Source organism: Carex rostrata, chromosome 28, assembly GCF_964058835.1.
Source record: "Carex rostrata chromosome 28, lpCarRost1.2, whole genome shotgun sequence".
Classification (NCBI taxonomy): Eukaryota; Viridiplantae; Streptophyta; class Magnoliopsida; order Poales; family Cyperaceae; genus Carex; species Carex rostrata.
Genome location: NC_135945.1, coordinates 2,902,871 through 2,924,777, shown reverse-complemented (window position 1 = coordinate 2,924,777; position 21,907 = coordinate 2,902,871). Strand labels below are relative to the sequence as shown.

The 21,907-nt window shown below is 35.4% G+C and overlaps 1 protein-coding gene and 1 long non-coding RNA gene across 2 annotated transcripts; one reads left to right on the top strand and one right to left on the bottom strand.

Moving 5' to 3' along the window:
- The first annotated feature begins 3,904 nt into the window (after positions 1 to 3,904).
- LOC144545549 (uncharacterized) lies at positions 3,905 to 5,428 on the top strand. Its single transcript, XR_013508545.1, has 3 exons — positions 3,905 to 4,059; positions 4,238 to 4,313; positions 5,336 to 5,428. It is a non-coding gene; the product is annotated as an uncharacterized LOC144545549 (long non-coding RNA).
- Positions 5,429 to 9,239: 3,811 nt separating this feature from the next.
- Positions 9,240 to 11,005, bottom strand: LOC144545898 (hydroxycinnamoyltransferase 4-like). The gene is made up of 2 exons (XM_078294466.1): positions 10,486 to 11,005; positions 9,240 to 10,327 (listed from the first exon to the last, which is right to left on the bottom strand). The coding sequence occupies exons 1-2, from the start codon at positions 10,882 to 10,884 to the stop codon at positions 9,425 to 9,427; spliced, it is 1,302 nt and encodes a 433-aa protein (XP_078150592.1). The 5' UTR covers positions 10,885 to 11,005; the 3' UTR covers positions 9,240 to 9,424.
- Between the last annotated feature and the right edge of the window lie 10,902 nt (positions 11,006 to 21,907).

Here is a 21,907-nt window from a genome sequence, read left to right as displayed (position 1 = left end):
TCTGTAGGGTTACTGACACCTACAGATTGCCAACCGAGCTGGACCCTTTATCTGACACCCATCTGCAATCGCTTGGCTTAACAATTATTAAGGTCTGGTTCAAGTCACATAAAGAAAATTCTCTTTGGAATCGTTTCCAATATTCGTAATATTCAATTGACCTTCCAAATGCATTAACACGTAGGAGAATGCCACCGAGCCATAGACGTTACACACCAGTCACCCACGATTCCAATTCACACATCATAACATAATCACCCTCCCTCATCCCAACTGGTACTGGAAAACATTGAGGGCCGTTCACCTAAGGCCATTAGGATCCTGGGAATCAAAGCCAGCATACAGCCCGACTTTGCAAATTCATTGGATCCAAGCGCTTAACTTCATAAATCCATTCACATACATATCGAAATCGTGGTGACTTTCAATCAAATCAGATCATAATAGATCGACACAACCTACAACCATACCAGTATGCAAATCATTCAAGTCATATCAATTCGAGTTTAATTTGATTGGGCTATGCAAATGCTTTACACAATTCAATGATGCAATCAATGAGATTCAACATGACAAACGAATAACAGTTTAATTCATGAAAATAAAGTATCAAACAAGTCCAAGAATCCCGCACCTGAATACGACGAGCGTACCGCTTAAATTATGGTTCAGGCGTCTCGAAATGCCTCGCAACGTCTTGCTCGACCGAGCCTACACCTATATAGCACGTATACTAGGTTTAACATTGGTTCACGATCGAGAGGTTTACTCGAGTTACTTATAGGGCTTATACCTTCTTTAATCAATTTTTATGCTTTTGGTATCAATTTGTTCGGTTCATTATTTCTTACCAAAATCCTCTAAAACCGCACACAATCTCCTCTAGGTCCTCTGGACCATACAAACTCTCCATTTGGTAACGATTTAGGTACCAGTTCTCTATTTTGGTTCTCGTAACAGTTCGATTTACCGTTTGGTTAAACCCTAATTTGGTCAAATCTCAAATCAGTCGTTAAATGTTCTAGAAATTCAAGATCAGGAGGCAACCCTACCGATTACAAGTCTAATTGGTTGGGTTAAGCAAATCAATTCACGATTATGCCCAATTTCAGTTTTGGCACGAAACCCTAGAAATCCAAAATCCACAAATCGGAAGAAATCGAGAAAAAGATTGACAAATAAACAAGCAAGGAGTGTAGAGGAACTAATCCTCGAGCAATTCGAACACAAATCTCGAGTTTAAAATGAGAATCTAAGAAATCGAGAAAATTTGAGGTTTAGAAAGAGAAAAGGAGAGAAAAGAATACCGAATCAGGGAGTTGGGAGAGATTCACGGGCGCTTACTCGGTTCCAGTTTCGATTTCTCGCAACAATCGGGGGTTTGAGAGGAAAGGGAAGCTCTCTCACTCTTTTTCTTCTCTCTTGGCGAAAATCACAAAATAATGGGGAAAGGGGCGGAGGGGAAGAGAGAGAAAGAAAGAAATTTTGGGCTTTTATGAAAAGATACCCTGAGTGCGGACGCACTCAATTCAGTGCGGGTCGGCCACCCGCACTCAGCACTTAGAACAGATTTTCAATAGTTGAAAATACACAGAAATATACACGAGTGCGGACGCACTCATTTTCAGTGCGGATCAATCACCCGCACTCAATACTTGGCAGAATTTCGGCAGCTTGAAAACACAGAAAAGAATACTCCAGTGCGGACGCACTCAATAATTAGTTAAATTTTCATAAAAACGGCACTGAACAAGAGAAATGTCTGAGCGTAATGCGGACGCACTCAATTTCAGTGCGGGTCGGTCACCCGCACTCAGTACTTAGACGGATTTTGGAAAGAAATTCAATCAACACAGAAGAATACTCCAGTGCGGACGCACTGAGAAGAAATTCAGAAAACAACTAAGGAAAACATAATCCAGTGCGGGTCAGTCACCCGCACTCACAACCAGTGCGGACGCACTGGACCTATAAAGGTTCATAACTTCGAAATTCCGACGCGGTTTCGATTCATACTTAATTTACTTATTTAGGGGAACCTTGATTAAGGTTTAAACTTCCATTTTGTTAGCATGATTTTCGATTCTTGCCTTTAAATCATTAAAAAGTAATTGTAAAAGTTTCGTAACGTAACAACAAATATATCAAAATCCTAAATTCATACAAATATATTCACAGAATAAATTCATGCATACCAAATCAAACAAATTAATACAAATTAACTTAATTGTTTATAATTAATTCACACATATTCCATATAAAATTACCAATCAACTTAAACACAGTCCAAAGTGCAATTGCCATAACACTGACTATAACATCCATAGACCATAATATCCCCAATCTGAAGTGAACGGATCCGATTAAACTATTAAACTATGCATATTAAATAGCTCGTTAACGACCGAGCTGGCTCGTGCCGAGCCAGGCCAAACTCAAACTCATTAATTCTGGCTCGAGTATGTAGCGAGCGAGCTAATTTTAACTCGATCCACTAACGAACGAGCTGTTACCGATCGAGTCACGGGCAAATACCAAGCGGGCCACGAGCCACGAGCTCTTTTGCCAGTCCTACCTACTCGTATTATATAATCAAAGATAAGGTTTAATAGCTTTCAATAGGATCGCAAGTGGCAAACATTATTTTTATTCTTTAATACTCAATCAACATTTGGCAGATCTAGAACTGTTCATGATATAGGACTAGTGTATGAACAATACCCGAGGCGGGGTACCCGTGCCCGAGCGTTGGTATAGGACGGATACACGGGTAAGGACATTAAACGGGCCGGATCCGTTTTTTCGGTAAAACAACAGGGTGTACCCGGATCGCCATGAACCCGTGCCCGTGCCCGTACCCGTGTACCCTACCCGTTTACCCGTTTAATTTTGAATTTCAATTTTTTTGAAATTTCAACCCCACACGGTTCATGTCAAATCCGGGCCGTAAAAAAACACATAAAAAAACCCGGTTCATGTTAATTTTTATATATAAGTTACAAATTTTATTTATTTATATACACTATTTGATATTAAACTATTATGATTTTAAAAGTCAAATTATAAACACGTAATAATATTCGTACAACACCGTAAAAATAAAATTCATACAAACCTCCAACTTAACAATTCAATCTAATATAAATTTCAAATAAATTGAACAGCATAATCTCCAAAAAAAAATTATTAAAATTCCCGGGCCGCGGATTTTTTCCACGGGGCAGAATAAAAAATCCCGGGCCGTGGATTTTTTCCGCGGGTTGGGTATTTTTAAAAATTTCGCCGAACCGTGGTTATTTTTAATAAAAAATATTTTTTTTTGGGTAAAACTAAAAATTGATCTCGGAGTGTATTTTATTAAAATAAATTTCAAAGTCCAGCTAGATCTCGTGAAACTCAAGACTTTGATTGATTAATTTTGTATTTGGTTAATACTTGCTAAAGTTAGTGGTGATCTATTGTAAAACTTTAGATGGTGATCTTGTAAAATTGATTCGGAGTTTTTTGCTCTTCACTAGTCTTAGAATTTTTTGGTTATTTCGGTTTATTAATTTAATTCGGTTGGTTCGATTATGTCACGTTAAGAAATTTTCAAGAATAAAAATAAAATAAAAATTTGAATGTTAAAACATAATCGAAACTTTTATTTTCAAACTAGGAGTCTCAAAATTAAAAAAACAATTATAAACTTGGTCTGAATTTTCGAAATAACTAAACTTAATCGAATCATGAAAATTTCATCTTATATAAATTGAGAATAAAATATGATCTCATATGCATAATTATAGGTGCAATTGCTTCCTTTATTAATATCCAACAATTTGGAGTGTCTATTTAGAAAATTTCCCAAATATGCATGTCAACAACTCAACTTTCTCTCTCTCTCCCTCCGTTCCCTTCTCTGTTGCTGCTGCTCCCTTGGTGTGTCCGCCAAAAGAAAGAAAAAGAGAGAGATCAGTCTCTTCTCCCTCTAAAATCCATCAAAGGTCCTTGAGAAAATGAAGAAAGAAGTCGAAAATTGTTGAATCCCTCTCTAGTAGGCATCTAGTCTCTCCATTGGTAACTCCTTTCTCTTCTCTCTTTCAAAAAAATCTGAATTTCATCTTCATTGCTAGGGTTTTGCTCCAAATCCGAAATTCTTGTATAAATTATGCATAATTCATCTCCATTAAGCTTCTATGTGTTAATTTGGTGACTCTCTTCTCAATTTCAACTAAATCTTGATTTTTCCATTTAGGGTTTGTTTCAAATCCGAAAATTAGAGAAGGGTTTTGATTTGTCTAGTCTAATCCAACAAATAAAGGTGTTAATCGGTAAGTTCCTCTCTCACCCTCTTAAAATTTGAAATTAATTTGGTGTTGATTGAATTAGGGTTTGTATAGTAGGGAAATTGGTAAAAATATGGAATTTATTTCGTTTTTGATTAATCTAGGGTTTGTGTAGTGGAGAAATTGAATTGTTACCTCTAAAATCTTTTTATATGTTCAAGCATTAAATTGGTACAAAAATAAATATATATAGATGACTAAATTGGTATAAGTTGATAACCCTTGTTCCTCTCAATTGTGTTTCGGCCTTGGGATAGGCAAGAGCTAAATGAGTATTTTTGCAAATTATTTCTATGTGTGGGAATGTGCATGGTTGATAAGACCAATTTGTAAGTTGTGTGAATTTTTATGGATGTCAAGTAATAAAAGTGAATGAAAAAGGATGATAGTATAAATTGGTCACTCCTCTTCTTTGGTTGTTGTTAAGAAGGTAATCTTTAGGTATAAGATGTGAACTTTTATAAGTTGATCTCTTTTCCTTGTACCCTCTTTTGTGTATGTTGTTGTTCAATTGGAATTCTAAAAGTCGAACTTTTCATATTCTATGATGTCCAAAGTATTGAATCGAATTAGCAAGTGTTGATGAATAAACTTGATTTGACATTAAATTCGTGACTGCACAGTGGACAGATTTTAGGCTGATTAAGGACCTAATTTTAATGGGCAATTCTAAATCATTCTGGACAAATAAGGAGTCTATTTGATGTGTCTCGGAGTCTAATTTCTAGTGGTTCAAGTTTCAAGTCGTTTGGAGGTTCCTATAAAAAGTTATTGCAGTTTTAGTAACCAAGGGTCAGAATTTAGGGCTGCTGTCTATAATTCTGTTTTTCATGTATTTTGTATTCTTGTTTACTCTTCCTCCAATAGCACTCTCTATTTTTAACATCAAAAAGGTGGATACATAGTTATATGGATTATGTTAAGGAAAATATAAAGAAAATAATATCACTCAAGTAAGCATATCAATCGTCGAACAAAGATTGAATTAAGTATATATGTTGATATAGGTGTAGGCTCGGTTGAGCAAGATTTTGCGGGACCTTTCGAGACGTCCGAACCATAGGTGCGCGAGACGCTTTTCATAATCAGGTGCGGGGTTCTTGGACTTGTTTGATATTTCATTTTCAGAAATTAAATTATCTTTTCCGATTGTCATATTGTGTGATTGATTGTTGCATACTTGGAATTATCATGTTGTATGTTGGATTGTTGTATAATTAGAATTATGTGAATTGTGTGCATAATACATCTAAAACTGAATTGTTGCGGTATGATTGATTTGCATATTTGTATGGTTGTCATTTTGATTGTTATCTTATGAGTTGACTATGGATAAAGGTCACCACAAATTGATGATTGTGAAATGATATGTGAATGAAATGGCAAGGTTGAGCTGTATCAGCTAACTTTGAGATGATATGTGAATGAATTTGCAAAGTCTGCAAGCTGGCTTTGATCCCAGGATCCTAATGGCCTTAGGTGAACGGCCCTCGAGATATCCCAGTACCGGTTGGGACGAGGGGTGGGTGACTATATATATACATGTTGATTGTGATGGTGGGTGACCTATGTGTGACGTCTGTGGCTCGGGGGCATTACCCTACGTGGTAATGCATTTGGACGGTCAATTGACTATGACGACATTCTGATTTATTTCATGTGAATTTTCATTTTATGACTTGGAACCAGACTTTAGTAAATGGTTAAGCCAAAGCATTTATAGATGGGTGTCAGATAAAGGGGTCCAGCTCGGTGGGCCATCTGTAGGTGCCAGTAACCCTACAGATGTGGGTTTGATAAAGGGTCCAGCTCGGTTGAACATCTATAGATGCTACCAGCCATAATAAAATGAGTTAGGCCAAATATGTGTTTGTTTGAACTTCATCTTGGAAATTCCTTAAGTTGCTTTTCATTCGATTCTTGTTGTCAAGCATGTGCATCCATATATATATATTGTTTGTTATAGAACTGCTAATGTGATTTTGTATGGATTTCGTTTTTGAACATGGAGTCTGATTGCAAGTCCAATAACCTGATTGTGGCAAATTTCGCACTGAGAATTTATTCTCACCCCCACCCTTTTGGGTTCTTTTCAGGTTTAGGTGCGGCTGATCCTGGAGAGGCACGCGATTAGTAGGCCTGTGGTATATGACACCAGATTACCTTAGTAGTTATTTTGTTATTTGACTAGAGAGGCATATCTTGTTTTGTTGTATCGTGCTCTCTATGTCACACCTTATGGTTGGTATCCGTACGAGATACCTTTTTTTATGATCTACTTGTACCAGACAGTTTGTACTTGAACTATATATATAAACTTGTTTTATGTATTTTATTGTGATGTGATGAAAATATTGTAAATGCCTTGTAAGCATACATGGAGTTGTATGCTTACGGCGGGGCCCTGTCACGCCTCGTGGCCGCGGGGTGTGACAGATTATGTTTTTGAAAACCGAACAAAACTTTGGTTGGACTATTTTTGTTCGGTTTTAACCGAACCGAACCGATGAACACCCCTATACATATAGAGAGAGAGAGAGAGAGAAAATGACTAAGCTCAAAACGTTTTTTTCTAACTCTCGAAACAAACGATTCGATTTTTCGATTTTCAAAGTCCAAACAGTCAATCCAAACTATTACCTATTCAATCTATTTTAAATTGTGCTTGGAGACCAAACTTTACATTTTATTGATTTTTTTACTATTAATTAAGATGGTTTGAAAATCGCTGTTTTTATTAAAATTCTGCACCATTGAAAAACAACAATTTTCAAACCATCTTAACAAATAGCAAAAAAATTCTGAAAATGTAAATTTTGGTCTCCCAGTATATTTTAATATAGATTGAATATCTAACGGTTTGGATTGACTGTTTGGACTTTGAAAATCGAAAAACCGAGTCGTTTTTTAATGGGGCTAGGAAAAAAACGTTTTGAGTTTAGCCATTCTCTCTCTCTCTCTGTATATATATATATATATATATATATATATATATATATATATATATACAGAGAGAGAGAGAGAGAGAGAGAGATGAGCTACACTACTCCATGGAGTAAAACACATTTGTACTCCACGTTGTATTTTTATTTTGAAAGTCCAAATGACTGATCCAAACCGTTAGATGTGATCTCCATACTGAAATGTGCTTGAAGACCAAATTTTACATTTTTGTGAATTTTTTTACTATTTATTAAGCAATTTTGAAAATTGTTGTTTTACTGTCAATAGTAAAAAACAGTAAAGATTTCTGGACCGTTCATTCAGCGATTTTCAAAATTTTTTAATAAAAAGTAAAAAAATTTCAAAAAAATGTAAAATTTGGTCTCCAAGCACATTTCAATATGGAGATCATGTTGAGCGGTTTGGATCGGTCGTTTGGATTTTCAAAATAAAAATATAGTGCCATGGAGCACCAACGCGTTTTACTCCATGGACTAGCGTAGCTCATCTATATATATATATATATATATATATATAGTGTGACTAATATGCTTCCGGTAGCACTTCGACCGAAGTGCTACCGACCCAAATTTGAAATTTCAAATTCAAAAAGTCGATATGAACTGCTAGCTGTGATCTCTATATTGAAATGTGCTTGGAGACTAAATTTTATATTTTTCTGAATTTTTTTTACTATTTATTAAGCCACTTTGAAAATTGATGATCCAACGGTGGCTTAACAAAACAGTAAAATCAGAAGCCACCGTTGGATCAGCAATTTTCAAAGTGGCTTAATAAATAGTAAAAAAATTCAAAAAATGTAAAATTTGGTCTCCAAGCACATTTCAATATAGAGATCACATTTAACGGTTCAGATTGACTTTTTGGATTTTAAAATTTGAAATTTGGACCAGTAGCACTTCGGCCGAAGTGCTACCAGAAACATATTAGTCACAATCTATATATATAGAGAAAGAGAGAGAGAGAGAGAGTGAGGCTACGCTACTTCGCGAATTAAAAAGGGTTATTTTAATTCACGCTCATATCTCTAGTTTCGAAGTCCAAATAGCCGATTCAAATGTTAGATGTTTAATCTATATTAAAATATGTTTGGATACCAAATTTTACATTTTTTGAAATTTTTTTACTATTTATTAGGATGGTTTAAAAATCGCTGTTTTTTAATGGTGCAGAATTTTAATAAAAACAACGATTTTCAAACCATCCTAAGAAATAGTAAAAAAATTCAAAAAAATGTAAAATTTGGTCTCCAAGCATATTTTAATATAGATTAAACAGCTAACGTTTAAATCGGCTATTTGAACTTCGAAACTAGAGATATGAGCGCGAATTAAAATAACCCTTTTTAATTCGCGAAGTAGCGTAGCCTCACTCTCTCTCTCTCTCTCTCTCTATATATATATATATATGGGGAGGGATCTAATTACACTATTTTATGGTGACACACATCTTGACACTATATTTTTATAAGTCATTTTTGAGATTTTAAATTTTAAACAGTCGATCCAAACCTAGAAAAGATATAATTGGATCCCTCATAAAGTTTGGTCGACTAATGCTAACAACAGATCCAAACCCAATATTGACACTGTTGTTGACATTAGTTTGGCATTAGAAAAGGTGTAATTAGATCTCCCTCGACTTGACACTGTTGTTGGCATTAGTTTGGCATTAATTTTTTCGTTTGATAATTTTATGGTGTTGCGTTGGGATCAGAAAAAAGGAGGAAGAATAAGATAACTCATGACAAGAAAGTATCTAAAGACGCACTATAATTTATCTCTGTATTCAACATGAACAATTGTTACATCCAACATGTATATAAATTAGTAACCTAACTTGTAAAAACCAAAAATAACACCATAAAATTATGTTTAAGCTCTTTAATATTCTATATATTAGACCCAATACACATGCACATACTAATAGCTCACTTCATATATATAACAAAACACAATATATATTATCTCAACAACATTAATTGGAATAACACATGTACCTCCATGAAAACATTGCAAATCAAATATATATATAAAAAAAAGACAAAAAGCCAACAAAATAGCAAGCAATAATTCTTATTATAATTAACATTTACTTCCATTACCTCGATTTATTTAATATTTCACCACTCATCACAAATGGGAACGTCCAAACAACAGCTCCTCGTAGAACACCTTATTGAATCGTTGCATGATTGAAGAATCAAGCGCAGGAACAACTTTTATACAACCGTCTTTTCCCAGTTCATCCACTATGTAGATGATTCTATTTTCTGTATATCGTTCCCATGTATAAAGTTGCGGAGCACCCCATCCGAAATCTAAATCACATAATCTCAATCCAAGAATGGTTCGAATACGAAGATCACATTCTGGAACTTCTCTCACTCTGACTTTCTTGTTGCAATTCACTTCCAAGTAATCAATAAATGATCTGATGTACTCCTCAGTGAGACCATCAACGGCAGCTTTCACGGTTGCTGCTAAATCACCAATTGGATTTGACATAATCTTTGACACTTCGGATGATGCAGAGATCTGCATCCCAGCATTTCCACAATATGCTGTGAGCGGGGGACTTAGGCGGCTGCGCAAGTCAGCAGCAAAAGAGAGACGTGATTTACTGTTGGGAGGGAGTCCTTTGGCAATGCAATAGCACTTCCAGACTAGTGCGGAAACTACAGAGAAGGTCGAAACAGTAGTGGTAGCCGTGTGATTGCGACCCTCGCTGCATCGGTTTTTGAGGTGCCTAATTTGTTCCTTTGAGAGCCTCAACACACTTAAAACACAAGAATCCGGATGATCATCTCTTTTTATTTGTTCATCTGTTGTGTACTCCAGGAAATCAAAGCTGATTTTTGGTGGAGACCGAGCTCGAAGTGGGGTGTTGTCAAAGGAGGGTGGGACGATGCTTTTTAGGTCTCCTCGTGCTATTGTACTCCATGTTTGGTAAAAATGCGAAGAACTTCGACCGTCCATTATAATGTGTGTAATGGAAATACCTAGTACCACACTACCACATTTTAGATAGGTTACCTGCCGAGCAAGGAGCATGCATGTGGTTGGTTAAATAACTAAAATTCTTTCTCATGAATTAATCAAAATTAATTAATTTTTGTGATCAAATTAACACTACCTGGAATGTTGTGAAATTAAGACTTAATTATAATATTATCTTAAGATTAAGTACAAACCTGCAGCATTACGAGGCATGACGGATGCTCCTCTTTAGGAATAAAAAGATCTATGAGCTCTGGCGACATCGGCTCGAATTGGATGCTATCAGCGGTGCGGTCCAACTGGGCTACCACAAAGGGTACTCCCTCAGCATTGCAAACTACCTGGTGACGACCATCATGGCCAACAACCCAGCGTCCAGCGAGAGGGTAGAATAGCACTAGTGCTTTGGCGAGAGCCGACTTCAAGAGCTCGGCAGAGAAGAAGTCATTGGCAGCAGTGGTGTTTTTGTATAGATATAAGGTGCAGTTGAGCTTGTTGCTCGTAAAAATGAGGTCTAGATTCGACAGCACCGGCGTCTCACTCGGGGTGTTTTCTGATGGAACCACCAAGCTTGACTCTAATATTTCCACCATCCTTGGTTCTGTTACTCCATTTGGCCTTTGCTTGGTTGCTAATTTCAGATTTATTTGTTTTGATATGTGTGAGAGTCCCCATTTATGGGCTATGGAAAGTGGATGCAATCTAATTTTAATTTCGGATCAATTGTCTCTTATTTTAGTCCAATAATAATGTATTGAGATTCGAAAATTAAAAATACAATGGAAAGAGATATCATTTCATTTTTCAATATTTAAAAAGCATATTGAGTATTAATTCAAACAGTACTCTTCTATTACCCTTCCAGATCCAATTATTAGTATCCTTACTGTTTACCTAGACGGCCAACCACTACATATAAAAGAACTACAAAACAATATGATCATTTTCTATATTACAATCATCATCAATCATTACATATGTAACATCGTCTATATATGGATGGCATTAGTTCATATTGCAACATATATACCATAGATTTATAGTGTGTTGTGGCATGTGTGGAAATAGAGAAATGAGGTAATCTTTAGAGGTTCGATTATGCCTCTGGCACTACTCGCAACTAAGATTATCGAGAAAATGAGATGCTATGGTTTCAATTTTGTAGGGGAGTTAGTGCAACATACCATAGATTTATGTTGGGTACAGAAAGGACGAGAGAGTAGCATATATTTGTGTATATTTAAGTAGGATTGTGATGTAAACACATTTATATAATTCATACTTGATAGTCTCTACCAAGTTTTCAAAAAAATAAAATAAACAATATCGATTGTACCGATCCTAATCTGCACTTTACCAGTGCTTTGCTACTTGTGTGAGATTGTGGATGCTATTCTGAGCCTGGTAATAAACAATATTGATCTGTAAAATTTCCATGTTTTGTAATATTCCCTATCAGAGAGGTAAATTTGTAAAATGGAGAACTTTTGAAACCCATTATTTTGCTAATTTAGTTGTTTATTGTTGGCGTTGTAATTGTAAAAAGCAGTTGGTTCTTAATTTTTACAAATTGATTTTCCATTCTATTGTTATATATATATATCTTCATTTTTTTATTGTTATTAGCTAATATTTTATGTTGCATTCTTATTTTTGTTTAAATTTTAATTATTTTTAATTTGTTGGAGATAACAACTATTGTAAATGATAAGAAAAATATAGAAAAATAAGGTTTTTAAGACTACGTACAATAACATATAATTTATTCACAAAGAAAGTATGCTTCAACATATCATCTTTTAGGTATGTTTGGATGTGTCAAGAATAGAGGCTATTCTAGAAGCGGCTATTCGAAATAACAATATGTATTCAAACAACATTTTTTTGCGATTCGGAATAGTTAAAATAGCTGTTATTCTCTATTCCTTGTAAATGTTGAAATAGCTACTATTCAAAAATGTGAAGAGAGAGAAAAATAATTATTTCTCGGATTTTCGTCAACACAATCTCGAAATGACAAAATTGTTATTATTTTATGTTATCTCCACGTTGTGACAAATCATTTAAGACCCCACTTACTTATATTTTTTCTCTTAATTAGCATATTGTTAACACTATTATTTATCGGTTAAAACTATTCACTATTTTTTTTTGAGTGAAAATTTAGAGGTCAAACCTCTAAGTTTCATTTATCAGACACCAGGGGTGTCAGGTTTTACAATTTTTCCCTTAGGCTTATTTAATCGTAAAAGAAAACAATAAAGAAAAATAGAAAAACATGAAGAAAAAGTAAAAATTGAAAAAAAAAGAGAGAAATTCTAATGGAAGGTGAAATACAGTGAATAGCATCTATCAGTATATGTTGCTACTCGGTGTCAGTGAACCAAGATTGAAACTCTGCCCGTACTTCCATTGTCAGTATGCTCAAATTTTTGCTTTCTTCCATGAATATCCTTCTACATCTCTCTCTCCAAAGTACAAAGCATACTATGAGTTGCAATTTTCTGATGAACTTGTATCTAGATATCACGATAGCCTCCTCATACCTTCTATCAGTAAAGTATTGGCAGTGAGGCATGCCTTGCATTGTATTGGTGATGACTTGTACCAGTTGTGTGATATAAGAGCAAGTCCCAAACAAGTGTTGCACTGTTTCTTGCGCATTTTTGCACATAATACACCTATTCGACATCTGCCAGCCCCTTCTTATGAGATTGTCAACAGTAAGTATCTTCCTTCTCAACATTAACCAAGTAAAGATGGTCACCCTGAGTGGCGCCTTTAGGTTCCATATTGTTGATCTTGCATCTTCAATTACTGGGTGGTGAGTCATGACCCTGTAAAAAGATGCCACTGAGAATGTTTTATGCAAAGTCCAGTTCCAAATAATAGAGTCATGTATATGTCCCTCCAAGGTGACCTGTTGTAGATCCTGCATGAGCTTTTCTTTTTCTTCGTGTGCTTCCTCTGTTAGTTGACTATGCAAGTGCAGATCCCATTGCCCTTGTCCTTGCCCTCTAACCTGTTGCAGGTTCAATTCCAGTTCCGATGTATGCTGGTATAGATTATGATACTGGTACATCATAGGAGTTCCCCTCCATTTGTCTTGCCAGAATCTGATGTGAAGACCATTTCCAGGTATATATGTAATTGAGACTTCCATGAAATCTTTTACAACTAACAAGGATTTCCAAAGTGTGGTTGGTGTGATTATTTCCCATGGTCTATGTGCTTGTGGCAGAATATGTATAATTCAAACAATATTTTTACTAATCCGAATATTACAATTTTCACTCTAATCTAAAAATTAGAGTTTTAAGCACAAACCTCAAAACAAATAGATAGTTTGATTTGAAAAAGCAGAGTTGTGCAATTCCAACAAATGTAGACAAAAGCCACGCGGTGGGGCCGACGTGAACTACTCTCACCTTCTTTAAAGAATATATAATTTGGATTGTTTGACCAAACATGCAGCTAGTGGAAAATGGTTAGCAAAAACGGAAATATATCTACCGAACTTGTTATTCGATCCTCGATTACAGTTAGTGGTTTGCTAACGGGTTACCCGTGACCCGTTCCGGGTAACCCGTTAGGGGTAACGGGTAGGGCGGGTAGACGGGTAGGACGGGTACGGGTACAACCCGCAACGGGTAGACGGGTAGTTTTCCCAAAACCACTACCCTACCCGTTTATTACCCGTACCCGTTGCGGGTTGACGGGTACGGGTATCCCGGGTAAGGGCGGGTTTTTTTTTTTTTTTTTTTTTCCTTTCTGTTTTTTTCTGAATTTTTATGCTTTGAGATTCGTGCCAAGTTAAAGGACATCCCGGATGGAGTTTAGATTTAGGAGTCCGTTTTGAGATTCATGCCAAATTAAAATTGATGACTCAGATCTCATTCTACAAAGTCAGGTATTGCACTGGATCTGAATTCTATATGGTGCCGCCAAAAAAATTTTGAAATTCAAATTTTGTAACGGGTCAGGTACGGGTACGGGTAGATGGGTACGGGTAGGCGGGTACGGGTTGGCGGGTAGACGGGTACGGGTTGGCGGGTAGACGGGTACGGGTACAACGGGTTTTTTTCAAAATTATGTTGTCCGGTCCGTTTATTACCCGTCTACCCGTTTGTACCCGGGCAACGGGTACGGGTACCACGGGTAACGGGTACGGGCCGGGCAAAACGGGTTCAACCCCTAACGGGTTTAGCAAACCACTAATTACAGTCATTGATCTTCGTTGAAATTTGCGCATGATGTATAATAAGGGCCCGTTCAGCATATTAATATGGAATGAGTATGGATTTTGAAAATATTAATATGTAAAATTTTGATCAAACTATTTTAACTATTCGGAATAGGAATGAGTATGGATTTTGAAAATTTTGAATTGAATTTTACTGTTCACCGTGGGAATAAAAATTTCAGTTTGAGCAAATTTTTTTTCCTATGATGAATAGTAATCTGCCAAACGGGTCCTAACTGTCTCTATGTTGCAGTGTTATTAGAATCGGACTGGACCGGATATGCAGATCAGAAAAAATTGAAACCGGTCATCTATCCAGTTTGGTTCGTTTAAAGAATCGGTTATGCTTTTAGACCGGAAAAAATTGATTTAACCGGCCAATTATATCAAAAAAATCACTGAACTATTTGATAAAAAAAGCCGGTTCAAAACAAATTTCAAATTTGAAGTGAACTCGGCTGGGCAAAACTGATAAAATCAGCGAAATAAAAGGATGAAGAGAGGAAGAAGCTTATGACAGTGGGATGCATTACTTTATGGGTGTAATTTAATGTTATTTAACTCATGTGAAACATATCAGTCCAATCGAGAAGGACCCACTTTTCTTTAGCCCAATAGTCCTTTTATTTAATATTTTTTAATTGTAGTGGGAAATAGCTCAAGACGTCAAGTAACTTATCAATTTGTGAGTATGTCTATGGTACTATGCATATCACGGGTTCTTATCATGCTACGGCTCTATATTCGAGTTTTCAAATTCTAACGGTCGATCCGAACCGTTCATCTTGTTCTCCATATTAATATGTGTTTGGAGACCAAATTTTACATTTTTTGAAAAAAATTTACTATTTTTTTAGATATTTAGAAAATCACTTGATCTGAAAAATCTGGACCATCCAAAAACAGTGATTTTCAATAAATCTAAACAAATAGTAAAAAAAATTCAAAAAAATATAAAATTTGGTCTCCAAACACATATTAATATGAAGAACAAGATGAACGATTCGGATCGACCGTTAGAATTTGAAAACTCGAATATAGAGCCGTAGCACGATAAGAACCCGTGATATGCATAGTACCATAGACATACTCACAAATTGATAAGTTACTTGACGTCTTGAGCTATTTCCCACTACAATTAAAAAATATTAAATAAAAGGACTATTGGGCTAAAGAAAAGTGGGTCCTTCTCGATTGGACTGATATGTTTCACATGAGTTAAATAACATTAAATTACACTCATAAAGTAATGCATCCCACTATCATAAGTTTCTTCCTGTCTTCATCCTTTTATTTAATATTTTTTAATTGTAGTGGGAAATAGCTCAAGACGTCAAGTAACTTATCAATTTGTGAGTATGTCTATGGTACTATGCATATCACGGGTTCTTATCGTGCTACAGCTCTATATTTGAGTTTTCAAATTTTAACGGTCGATCCGAACCGTTCATCTTGTTCTCCATATTAATATGTGTTTGGAGACCAAATTTTACATTTTTTGAAAAAAATTTACTATTTTTTTAGATATTTAGAAAATCACTTGATCTGAAAAATCTGGACCATCCAAAAACAGTGATTTTCAATAAATCTAAACAAATAGTAAAAAAAATTCAAAAAAATGTAAAATTTGGTCTCCAAACACATATTAATATGGAGAACAAGATGAACGGTTCGGATCGTCCGTTAGAATTTGAGAACTCGAATATAGAGCCGTAGCACGGTAACAAATCGTAATATGCATAGTACCATAGACTCACTCTCAATTTATTTATTTTAAATTTAAGACCAAATACACTGTAGCACTAGATTGTTGAAAGCTTATGCCAAAAAAAAAATATTATGAGCTAGTGGTTAACTTTTGTATATTACAAAAAAATATCAATTCTTATTTTTTATTGCAAGAAAAAATATGCTACATATATTCTCAAACGTTGTTAGTTGTTTTTCATGTATGTATGTATGTAACATTATTTTGTTGTGTAAAGATGGAATTTACAATTCAACTCTATCAAAGTTTCTGTTTGTATGTAAAAATAGTTTCTATTTGTTTTTAATCTGTACATGCTTGTGTTCTATTATAAAAGGGGGTTATATTTAATTGGTAAAAAATTTGCAATCTACATAAATATAGACATGGTATCATTTTTAGATGTTATGCTGACAAGACTTGATATACTATTAACATTTGAAAATAATTATGAAAATTGTCACTTTGATGTTTTATGTAATAAATTGTAAAAAGCTGATGTATATCAATTAGAAAATATATAAATATTCTCGTTTTAATTATATAGTTAACGACTTTGCTCAAATTAAATTATATACACAAAATATTACTTCAAATAAAACGTCAGTAAAGTAAGAAATAACATCTCAGCATCAAATATAACAATTACAAAAAACCAACAGATGAATTAGTTGACCCACCGATCTGACCAATAAACCAATGATCCGGACCTTTACTTGGCCAATGTCCGGTCCGAATCTAATAACATTGCTATGTTGTGTTCTGAAATATATGTCGTTAGGCGCATTTTTTTTTGGTAAAACTGACAAACTTAAACTGAATCTTTTTATTATAATGGTGAAGAAATAATAATCCAACATGCCATCCCCGCTTCATATATTTTTTTCGAGATCCACGTAAGAAGTGGACAAAAATCACGTGGTGGGGCCCACATAAACAACTATCACGGAACATGCAACTAGCGGAAAATAAATGCATGGTTGATAATATTGCAATTTTTTTTTTATTGTTTAAACGCCCGTAGGCTTAATAATTATTAATATTGCAACTTTTGGTTTGATAATATTATGGCCGAGATTTTTAAAAATATCTAAAAAAAAATATTTTATTAAAAATAACCAGGTTCTAACTGGAATTTTAAAAATACCCAGCCCGCATAAAAAATCCGCGCTCCGGAATTATTATTCCCCCCCCACATAAAAAATACGTGCCCCGGCCTTTAAATTACAGATATGCCGCACAGATCTTGAAGGAAATGTGCGGCCCCAAATTTTTGTTTGGAAGCGGGGAAAATATCAGCGGCCCGGCCTTTAAATTATAGATCCGCAGCACGGATCTTGAAGCGACCTCCTTTCTTCTCCACTCCCACCCCGTGCTGCCCTCTCTCTCTGTCCGTGAAACCCCAACCGTTGCGCCCTCTCTCTGTCTGTGAAACCCCACCCGTCACCGCCAGCTTGCTCCGCCAAATCCTACCCGCCCCGCTCCCTTATTGCTCCGCCCCGCCCCCTTCTTGCTCTGCCCTGCTCCATCTCTCCCATCTCGTTGATTCTGTCCCCTTCCCTTCCTCTCTGCGAAACACGAGAAAAGAGCAGCCAGGCGTTGCCTCCGCCACTTTCTTTGCTTTAGCACCTCCACGACTCCGCTGCTCAAGAACAGTAAGTAATTTTATGACAATTTTGAGTTAATTTTATTGAATAGTTCATGCATGTAAGATGTTTGATGGGTTACTTGTGATCTATCAATGCCAAATTGTTAGTACATTGATCTCCTGTGGTCTATCAAATAATACAACTTGTGTGGAAAAATAATGTAACATTTAGCCATGAATGTTAATAATGTTTTATAAATAATATTTGCATTATATTTGTTTTATTTTCTTGGGTATCTTTTATAATTATTTGTGAATTTTCAGAATTGTACAGACATCAGAGTGTTATTTACCTACAATTATGAAATTTACATAACTACATTTTTAAAACAAAATAGCAATAGATTGGCATATTATTTACCAAATCTTATTTACAAAACAACAAATTCTTTTTACATTATATTTGTATTATATTCAAATTACGAACTTTAAAACATCACAACAAGAATGAGACACTTTTCGTGAGGATAAAAAAGTGACTTTTTTTTGCAACGGTACTTTTTGCGATGGACGACCATCATAAAAGCGTTTTTTCCCTCGCAAAAAGTGTCTACTTTGTTGTGATGAATTATTATGGAGTCGTGTACTTGTCACCATGCATCAAGCAAAAATGTTATATTAAATATGCTAAAATATTCAAGCGTAGTCTAAATTCGATGCGTTCTTTAGTGATAAATCAAAATGACAATGCGTACTTGCTTGATAAAAAAATAGCAACACATTTAGCAAATTTCCACCAAAGTTTAACCTTTGAAGCAACCTTGTCAGCCAAAATATGCTGTGGTACCCTTATTGTCACACCCCACACCAGGAATTCTGGATTAAGGTGTGATCAACCTCGCCTCGTGCTTAATTAATCATTAAGCACGCAAGGCTAATCATAAATAATAAATCAAACAGCAGCGGAAGCAAAATAATATAAGTATCAAGCATCACTAACATAGCAAATAAATAAACATACACATACATAACATATAATTCGATCCATCTCGTATCCAAATAACACCATCTATAGAAGGGGACACATGATCTATCGAGCCCATATATATAACACAGGAAATACGGGACTCGTAAACCTAATCAAAAGCCTAACCCTAACTAGGTCAAGTGGTGTGGCCCTCAGGGACAGCTCCTAACATCTCCTGCTGCGGACCACCAGAACCTGTACCTAAAACTCACGAAACAACTTGTGGGTGAGCGACGAATCGCCCAGTATGTGACCCAGAATTATCCCCTCAGGGATCCTCTATGGTCAAAGCACTTTTATCTATAAAATGAATACAATTAAAAATATGCACATGTGTGAACCTATATTAATATCTAATATAATTTATAATACTTTTGAATGATGCCATGATGCAATTATTCTATTATGCCAACATGCGGAATAAATCCAAAATAAAATCAAGGTGTAATATCGGATATAAATCAAGTCGGAATCCAGTACTCCTTGCACTGTGTGCCCAAATACAATAATAATAATAATAATAATATGGATAAAGTAAATCACCCCGTGCCGTGCCAATAGGATCAAAAGATCCAAACAATATAATCCAAGGACTGTGATCAGAGTGCAATGATACACGTTGCCTAGTGGCATCGAGCATTGCCCACAAGATAATAGCACACTAGCCGATGGTTATATCAAAATTCGGTGTGTCATCTTGCCTAAGGATTCATCACCCAAACATATCCAATAGGAGAAATCATACAATGCAAGTCGTAAAATTGTTAATCTCTTCCCTCATGAGCAAGAGAGAACTCTATCGTCCGGCCAGACCAATAGGATCAGCATCAAGGCTCGTCGGCATTATGCTATGCACATCATTCCACAAGGCCCGCATTGGACCTTGGGAACTTCCGTTATAGGCAAAGTAGCTCCTAATGTAAGGAAGGAATAAATTCCCGAATCGTATCATGCCACAGAACTTGAGATTGGAACTGCTCACATCAAATAGTAAAATGATCGAAAATGACATATAATCAAAGTTTATACATATAATATAAATCCTAAAGCCATCCAAGGATCAAGTGACCCTCATCTCAGTGGCTGTCGGGCCGTCCCATGCCAAGTGACACCAAAACGGAATGAAGTCACTCGGCTCTGCTCAGCTCTCACCAATGCATGCGTATGCACGTATTATAATAATAATATATTGTCTTCCACGAGAAGGAGACAACTAATAACCTAATATTCTAATAATATATTTATAATATTATTTAATTATTCTACTCCTAAAATACAGTAAATTCAGGTTTTTCAGGGTTTATGCAAATCTATCTACAGTGCAGAAAGGATAAACATGCTCTAAAGTTTTAATGCATCTACTTAAAAATAAAGTGCGGATGTCAGGTCAGATGGAACGACTAGTAAGAGTACGCCCACGAAAAAGATAATTCAGATATCCCACACCTGTAGGGCTGGAGTCTCTGTGGCTAACCCTCAGCGAAGTTAGCGTGCTCCGCGTATGCTCCGAACTACGGGTCAGCCGGATCAGCCTAATGATCAAGCTCGTACGGGATCTGCTGATCTAAAATTACGTAATTATAACTAATTAAGATCTACTCTAATTTATTCTAACCCTCGCCCCAATTAATGTGTAAGTCAAATTCTCGATTATTTTGATTTTATAAAAATTACCAATTCAGTCAGTCTGACTGAACTGGTTAGTCAGATATTAATTATTTACTTTGATCTAAATTAATATAATTTAATTCTAAAATAATTTATATTTTTAATAATTTAATTTGAAGATAAATTTCTTGTAAAAATTCTAATGTCGAAATATTCGCAAAATAATTATCTGTGAGTTACGGTATTTTTAAACGTGTTCTAACTACTTATTTAGTTTAATTTATTTTAAATGAGCTCTCATTTCCATAACCGATCGAATGCGATTCTTTTTTAAAGTAAATTTATTATTAACTTCGACTAATGCTACTATTTTAATAAAATATGTAATCTGTATAATTATTACTAAACTAATATTTGATTCTAATATATTTTAGTCATTTTGTAATTTAGATACAAAATTTCTTTTATAAAAATTTAGAATCCAAGTCAAATAAATATTTTTCGTTGCTAATTAATTGTCCTTTATTAATTAGCCACGAGTTTTAGTACAAGTTCGAAAATGTTTAAAGAAATGTTTTAAATTAAAAACTTATTATGAAACTTCTATTTTATTTTAAATGTGTTGGGTTATTTTAGTTTGGTTTACGTAAGCATCTGATTTAATTCGATTCCTTTATACCTTCCGGCCCATTTGACTTATCAATTATTTTTAATCCAACTCCATTTGATTTAAAGGCCCATAATTAACATAAATACATACATATGGCCGGCCATATATATAAATTTCACCAATTTACACTTTGCCCCCTTTACTTAAATTATTTACACCATCTAGGGATAATTTGCATAATGGTCCCTATCAGTTCAATGGCTGGTATACACACAAAATCAGCACAATACCAGTAGTATACTGGGCTAGTACCACTGGTACCAGCACTTCGCAAGTCAACACAACAGCAACACAGCCAAGCACAAGGAAGACCAGCAAAACAGAAAACAAGGCAACAGGTCAGAGGCAAAGCGCATAGCCAGCAAAACAGCGCAAGGCACAGGTCAAGGCAAATAGAACCAGAACAGAGCAAGGAGCACAGCCAAGGCACAGGTCAGAGAGCATGGCAACACAGCCACGTGCATTGGCTTGCTGAGAAAATCAACAACCCGAGCAAGCAATCTCAACACTTCAAAAACCTGATACAACAACAATCGAGAAATCAAACAAAAAATTAGAAGATTTACCTGATTTAGCAAGCAATAGAGAGGAAGATGGAAAGTGGCCGATACTAAGGAAGCACCTCGCTTCACGGCTGTCAACTAGCAAATTCACCACCACACCGATACAACAGAGAAATCAGAAGCACCAACAAAGTCAGCACCGGAATGCACCACCAAATCCTTAACGGGTC

Bases quoted from the DNA above. Each gene is read 5' to 3' on its own strand.
- LOC144545898 (XM_078294466.1), bottom strand. From the start codon at position 10,884: ATGGTGGAAATATTAGAGTCAAGCTTGGTGGTTCCATCAGAAAACACC. The intron at 10,328-10,485 runs GTTTGTACTTAA...CTTGCTCGGCAG, and splicing joins CATGCCTCGTAATGCTGCAG to GTAACCTATCTAAAATGTGG.